General features: G+C 40.8%; 1 protein-coding gene across 1 annotated transcript; it reads left to right on the plus strand.

The window, feature by feature from the left end:
• Positions 1 to 2,327: 2,327 nt before the first annotated feature.
• Positions 2,328 to 2,762, plus strand: LOC126471394 (molybdenum cofactor biosynthesis protein 1-like). The gene has a single exon (XM_050099519.1). The coding sequence runs from the start codon at positions 2,328 to 2,330 to the stop codon at positions 2,760 to 2,762; it is 435 nt and encodes a 144-aa protein (XP_049955476.1).
• Positions 2,763 to 7,439: the final 4,677 nt, after the last annotated feature.

Below are 7,439 nucleotides of genomic sequence, written 5' to 3' on the forward strand. Positions count from 1 at the left end.
AAGGAAGAAAACAGAGAAAATATGTACATATCAAAGGAAACAAGAACACAGTCAAAGATTGAAAAGATTTTGGGAAGAGAAACGGGAGGAGGAAAGAAGGAAAAAGCTGAACAATCACGTAACAACCAAGTTGAACTCTGTCAAACTGTGTGCTCACCATCGTTCTTTCAATAAACATTATGACTGAACAGAGGTCTGCAAACACATGTGAATGAGGGGAATACTGTTTCTATCAGTGATTTCCAACTGTGTTCGGGAAGTCATTCTTTCTGTTGTTGTTGTATCGGATCTGTTGTTGACAGCTGGTATGTTCAACCCAGTGGTGTGCAGCTTTACCCGGCTGGAATGTTGTCAATCAGACCAAAAGCATGTCCTTGTGGGCAGACCCTAGCACGAGCAACTGAAAAGTGTCCTTTATTACATGTAGCTTGTCATTGCTGGAAGAACTTGGCATTTTTGACACACTTCTGTTTCCACACTACCTCCTTCTCCAAAAGTTATGCGTGCATTTGGAAATTGGTGAAGTAAGAAATATAAAGACATTGTGCCATTCTGCCACATCTGTCTGTAGTGTGCATTTTGTGGTGCGTGTACGATACAAGGCATTTAGGTATGGTGAGATTACTTAGCCATTAGTGTTCACAATGGCTGGCATAAAGGAAACATGACAAGTATTACATTAGAAAGCAACAGCGATAGCTTTCCGACCGCATAAATTCTACTAGGCAGAGTCAGAAGCAGACACAGTGGCCTGTGCAAGATACGAGGGTTGGAAGTGGCTGAAATGTGAGTCGTGGGATAGCGAGAAAGAGAGAGAGAGAGAGAACACACAGACAGCACCATAAAGCATTCCCCATCTCTTTCTGCACAGAATGCACCACACTGCTTCCTTCTTAAGGGCACCCCAGTATAATATGTTGTTTGGGAAGTGGGTGGTAGTTATCATCATTGCTATGACCTCCCCTTGTATCCACTCCTGCAAGATTGTGAAATCTACAGCCACTGAGCAGATTTATGTGAGATGTTCCTATCAACTTTGTGTAATATTCATATTGCACACTTCTGCAGACGAAACAGATTTTCGACCTTAGCTTAGGAAAGAAAAGAATCATCACAGATCATTAAGGTTCAAAGAACTTGTCTTGAACACTGTAAGGGATCCGTGATCCCACAAACATAGATGCTAGTATCTGACGCCCAGGTCGATAGCGGACAGGAGTCGATTGTCGAGCGCTGTAGTAGGCAGTGAGACTAGTGCTGAGTGCGCAGTAGTATGGTAGAGTGTCGAGTGAGAAGTAGAGCGGGAAAGACGGGCAAGAATGGTGGTCTAGTGAGTTGTAAACGGTAAAATTCACTGGAGTATGACGAGTGAGCACGTCCCCCTGATCCTCGTGGTGTTGACTCTCACTAATGCCGATTCGCGAGTGATATGAAACAGAAAGTGACAAGTGCCAAATTACGTGTTTCGTGTCAACCGCGTCAGCCAGCAACAACCATGGATTGCAGTGAGGATTGTTATGAATGTTAACCATCAGCATTGCCTGTGACAAAGTACTGAAAATCAGCAATCAATAAAAAGAGATAACCGCAATTAGACGTGTAAGGCAAAGGTAGCAACTGCCTCAGAATTTGTGTGTTAGTATGAAATATATATCAGTTGTACATCACAACCTTTGTGATACTTAATAATAGACAAACTTTCAATCATTAGCTATTCCGTCTCAGAACAGCCGCATTCGGTTGAAATACTCCCGAAACCACAGCAGAACAAAGCAGAACAACCAATAGCCTTTCATCCAGTAAGCACAAGGTCATATATCATAATAATTAACTGTTTGGTGGCTTCGGTAAATTACCCAAAATCCAGTAAAGGAATTAATCGGGGGTGTTTCAACACGAATGCTTAAAAATTCTTTTGTAGTTAACCTATTTTCAGATTATGAAGTGTTCTTTGTTACAGCTTGTATTTTTGTTCCAGGTGGCACTGAACTTGATGGCTGTAGTGATGTCGTGAAGGCACAAAGTCGGAAGTTGTTAAACCTTCAGAAACAAGATTTTCAAAAGTACTTCTTCTCAGAAACCAATATTTCGCCCCTGTTTGTGTCGGATACACAGATGTTTCAGTTGTTGTCACATAATTTGAGTGTAGTGACTGAAGCTAGAAAACAGTTTCTTTTGCTTCCCTGTACCCCAAGCATTATGTGCAATGCAGGACTCCTAACAAGACAAACACACAGAGCACAGCCCTCTGTCTTCTCTTGCGTTTCTGCAGTTTGGGAGCACAGTCCGGAAGTCTGACTCATGTTGACCGGACCGGCAGGGCGAAAATGGTCGACGTGGGTTCGAAGCTGGTGGCAGAACGGACTGCTATAGCACGAGCAAAGGTTTTTGTGGGACCCAAACTGATGAAACTCGTACGAGAAAATGGCCTGAAGAAAGGTGACGTACTTAGCGTTGCTTGCCTGGCGGGAATTGTGGGGTCCAAGCAGACGTCCAGCCTTATCCCTCTGTGTCATAACATAACTTTATCCTCTGTGGCTGTGGACATTGAACTGGACTCTGCTCTCAACTGTGTGATTATAACTGGCACGGCAAAGTGTAGAGGGCAGACGGGCGTGGAGATGGAAGCTCTCACTGCTGTATCGGTGTCTGCCTTAACAGTGTACGATATGTGCAAAGCTGTGAGTCATGACATTGTGATATCTGAAATAAGGCTTCTGGCCAAAAGTGGGGGAACTAGAGGAGACTTCCACCGGACATGAGCATCTGTGTGGGTCAGTGAAATAAGTTAAGTATACCTGGTGTGATGTAGGCATATTTCAAAGTCTGTTCATAGTTATCATAAATTATATACACATCGAATTGGACTGAATATAAGTTGCACCTTTAATTTCGAAAAAGAGAGAAACTTAATTAAAAATAATTTGTCAAGTTGCCCATTTACAAAAGCTTTTCAAAATGTGATTTACCCTTAACCACTTTTTTTGTAGTACACTGTAGATAAATTACGCACAAAAACAAACCTTTCAGTTGCAGTTATCATGTAAGACACTCTTAACTTCACTAACATTCATTGTTTTGTCACTGTCAGTATTTTTGTCACTCTCCTCCCAAAGTACAGTGCCGTCGCTACAATCCCGGGCATTGCATGTGCAGCATTTCTTTTTAAAAAGCACATCTGTTAGATGAATAACTGTGAGTTTGAAATTTGCAACGTAACTGTACCGAATTCCAAAATTTTCTCTCAATGTTGTGCTTCATTGGTGAAGAATAAATTATATTCTTTAGTTAGGGAAAAACTGTGCCTGTCCCATTGTCTAAAATAGTGAAACTGTGACAGTGGTAATACAGAGGGGTCCAGAAAAATGTAGACTCTCTTTGATAGTCAATATTGATGGAACAAAATGGCATAGTGTCAAAATTCTTGCATGGGAGGAAGATCATTTTGTGTGTTCAAAGTGACACCTGTTAGCAGCCAAGCAACATCAATGTTGCTGAATTGTTGACTGAAGTACAGCTGTCAGTGTTGCCAGTGTGGTAGCTGCACAGGATGTCTTGATGGTCTCTCATATCTCATTCAGTGTAGCTGGGTTCTGTTGGTAAACTTTGTTTGTCGAGGTCCCCCATTGGTAGAAGTCGAGAATTTTAAGGTCCCGTGACCTTGGTGGGCACTTGACAGCTCCTCTTCGACTTATCCATCGTCCAGGTAGATTTTCATCTAAGTAGAATCTGATATCTCTGTGGTGGTGAGGCGGAGTACAGTCTTGTAGGTAAAAATCTTTTGTTTCCAAACACCTCTTGGATGGCTAATAAAATCAATGTTTGCAGCATATGATACACCTCACCAGTTATGTACCTTCGAAGAAGAATGGGTCAGAGAAACAATACTATGACGGACCACACCACACATTAACACCAAGTGAAGTAACATGTTTGTCCATGTGAACATGAGGATTTTCAGCAGCCCAATACACGCAGCTATGACAGTTTACATTACCATTCAGGTTGAATTGTGCCTCATTAGGCCAGATAACCTTCCCTGCAAACCATTCATCTTCGTGAAGCATGCCTTCAGACCACTCGTAGTGCTCCATCCTTCGATTCGGGTTGTCCTCATTCATAGTGTGAAACAATCTTGGAATGTACACTTTCCACTTTGCAGTCTTGTATGTATAATAATGTCAAAACGTTTGTGACACAACACACTAGGAGAAGCTCAAGTTTCAGAGACACGTTGATTGCGTTCTTGATGATGCTATCTACATGTTCATCCACACTCTGCAAACCACTATGAAGAGTATGACAGAGGGTACATCTCACTGTACCAGATATTAAAGCTTGTTCATGTTTCAAGACCATTTAAATCTTTCTATGCATGCTGTAATTAATCTAATATTGTCCTCACGGTCCCTATGGGAGCAATAGTTACAAGGTTGTAACATATTCCTAGAGTCGTCTTTTGGTAAGCATACTTTCTTAGGATAGGGTACATCTTATCTTGAAGCGTCTGCCAATTCAGTTATTTCAGCATCTCTGTGACACTCTCCCTTGGGTCAAACAAACCTGTGACCATTTGATCTGCCCTTCTCTGCATGCGTTCAAATCACCCATTAATCCATTTTGATACGAGTCCCACACATTTGAGCAATATTCTAGGATGGATCATACAAACGATTTGTAGAATGACTGCATTTCTATGGTATTCTACCAAAAAAGAATCTAACTCTTTCGCCAGCCTTACCCCTGAGTGGGCCTATATGACTGTCCCATTTCATATCCCTACAAAGTGCTCCACCCAGGTAATTGTATGAATAGACTTAATCCAAGCAAGACACCCTGATACTGTAGTCATACCACACTGCGTTTTCTTCATTTTGCAAAATGCACGATTTTACATGTCCAAACATTTAAAAGAAAGTTTGAAATTATCAAGATCTGACGAATGTTTGTACAATTTCTTTCAGACTGTACTTTATTCTAGATAAATGCACTATCTGTGAAAAGAGTGCTTTACTATTAATATTGTCTGCAAAGTCATTAATGTACATGAACATGAACAGCAATGGTCACAACATACCTCTCTATGACACATCTGAGGTTACTTCTACATCAGATGATGACTCCCCACCCAAGATAACATGTAAGTCATTCCTACCAAAATATCCTCAATTCCAGTGACAAATTTCACTCGATACCCCTCACGGTAGCAATTTTGATAATAAGCATCAATCTGGCACTAAGTCAAAAGCTGTTCAGAAATCGAGAAATACTGCCTGCACCTGTCGAGTCAGGAAGACGAAAGTTTGAAGGTCAGGATGACAAAACAGATTTTTAATACTCTTGGAAACAACCTTAAAGTTTCTGACGTGGTTCAGGGGAATGACAAAGGGATCTTTGACAGGCTGGATTAAATCTAGGCGGCGTCTCAGACTGACCAGAGTTACAACTTTAAAGGCTTCTACGATGAGCAAATACAACGGGCTGTTGGAGGAAGAATGCAAAGGCAGCTTCTAGTAATGTGCAATTGCTATTCTGCATGGTCTTTAATGGCCATTATCAAATTTTAAAAAATTAAGAATAACAATAACACAATACACAACAGGAAGGGTACAGCAGACTTTCCCTGATTGTTCCTTACATTACCTTTCCTAGATTTTTTTTTTTTTAAATTATAATGTTTCTAAGTCTTTCCTGGTTTCCATTGAAAGGTTTGGATTGTTTCAAAGATTAATTTACACATTTTTTAATATTTTAATGTATTCTAGTACAGGAACTCAAAGAGCACAAGTATAAAAAAACTGCATGTAGGACATTCATGTAAAGCTTCACATTTTTAACTGGAAGGTAATGCCAGTCTATTTTGTTACAAGAAAATGAATCAGGACTTAGTTCTCCAGAGCTGATACTATTATAAGGAGTTGTGATGGAAGAACATGAGCTCCAAACAATGGATGCCTTGGATCTGTTTGCTGCTGCTTCTTTTTAATCTCTGCTGCTAATCCCATGAGTGAAAGATCTCTACCAATGAAAAAGTAGATTTGAATGACATTAAGTTTCTTCTCTTGTCGATAGTTGTTTCTACTGAAGAGAAATGAGTCTGGTCATCTTTGTCCATTTGCAGTAATTCAAATGTGTCGTAGCACCTGACATGTATGCTTGAAAATAACAAACGATCAAAATTGTAATTAACAAAAGTATTGACAGCAGTAAGCTGTATTTATCACATTCAAAAAGTTTGTAAAAGCTGTGGAGCCTTGTTTTATCATGTCAATCCATTTGTGCCAATGGCTAACAGAGTACCATTCACCATCATGTCAAGTGGCAATAACAGTTTGCTTGCATCATAAATATTGAGTGTCAAAAGTTAATTCTAACAATATGAAATAGGACAGATTGCTACTCACCAGGCAATGGGCAGCAGACAAGCATATTGAAAAAAAAGAAACTGTCAGATACTATATACTCAAAAAAACACTTAGGTACTGAAGGAATTATCGAAATACCAAATAGGGCTGAAATCAGTAAATGTGACATACATGTGAAGACAGAAAAATAATTACAGTTTCAGAAAAAACTGGATGATTTATTCAAGAGAAAGAGCATCACAAATTGGATGAGATGGTCCACCTCTGGCCCTTATACAAGCTTGGCTCTGGCTGATAGAGTTGTTGGATGTCCAACAGAGGGACATCATGCCAAATTCTATTCAAATGTCACTGTAGATAGTCAAAATACCGAGGTGGTCTAACGGCCAGCCCATAATGTTCCTTACATTCTCAATTGGGGAGAGATCCAGCAACTTTGCTGGCCAAGGTAGGGTTTGGCAAGCATGAGGACAAGCTGTGTGCGGACAGGTATTATCTTGCTGAAATGTAAGCAATGTATGCCTTGCCAAGAAGGGAAACAAAATAGGATTTACAGTATTGTCAACAGACAACTATGCTGTAGGGGTGACATCCATGTCACCCCTACAGCATAGTCGTCTGTTGACCAAAAGGGATCTGTTACAAAAAGAAATCGCACCCCAGATCATCAGTCCTGGTAGTTGGACCGTAAGGGATGTGACATTCAAGGTGGTATCCCACCGTCTGGGGCGTCTTCAGGCACATCTGTGCTGATCATTGAGGCTCAGTTCATAGTGGGATTCATCACTGAAGCCAATTATATTCCAGTCAATGCAATTCCAGACCAGGGACGTGCCTGGGGACACACCAGATAGCAGTGCGATACCAACCCGGCTGCTGGCTGCCATACAGCCCAACGAGGACTGATGGTCTACTGTGCCATTTCTTTTCATAACAGGACCTCTTTGGTTGTCATCTGTGTCACCATTACAACACAGACATCTGTTGACGATATTATAAACCCCATTTTGTTTCTCGTCATGACAAGCCATCATTTGCTTACATTTCAGCAAGATAATGCCTGCCCACACACAA

Source organism: Schistocerca serialis, chromosome 3, assembly GCF_023864345.2.
Source record: "Schistocerca serialis cubense isolate TAMUIC-IGC-003099 chromosome 3, iqSchSeri2.2, whole genome shotgun sequence".
NCBI lineage: Eukaryota > Metazoa > Arthropoda > Insecta > Orthoptera > Acrididae > Schistocerca > Schistocerca serialis.

Coding starts and splice junctions, on each gene's coding strand:
- LOC126471394 (XM_050099519.1), top strand. CDS start 2,328: ATGGTCGACGTGGGTTCGAAGCTGGTGGCAGAACGGACTGCTATAGCA.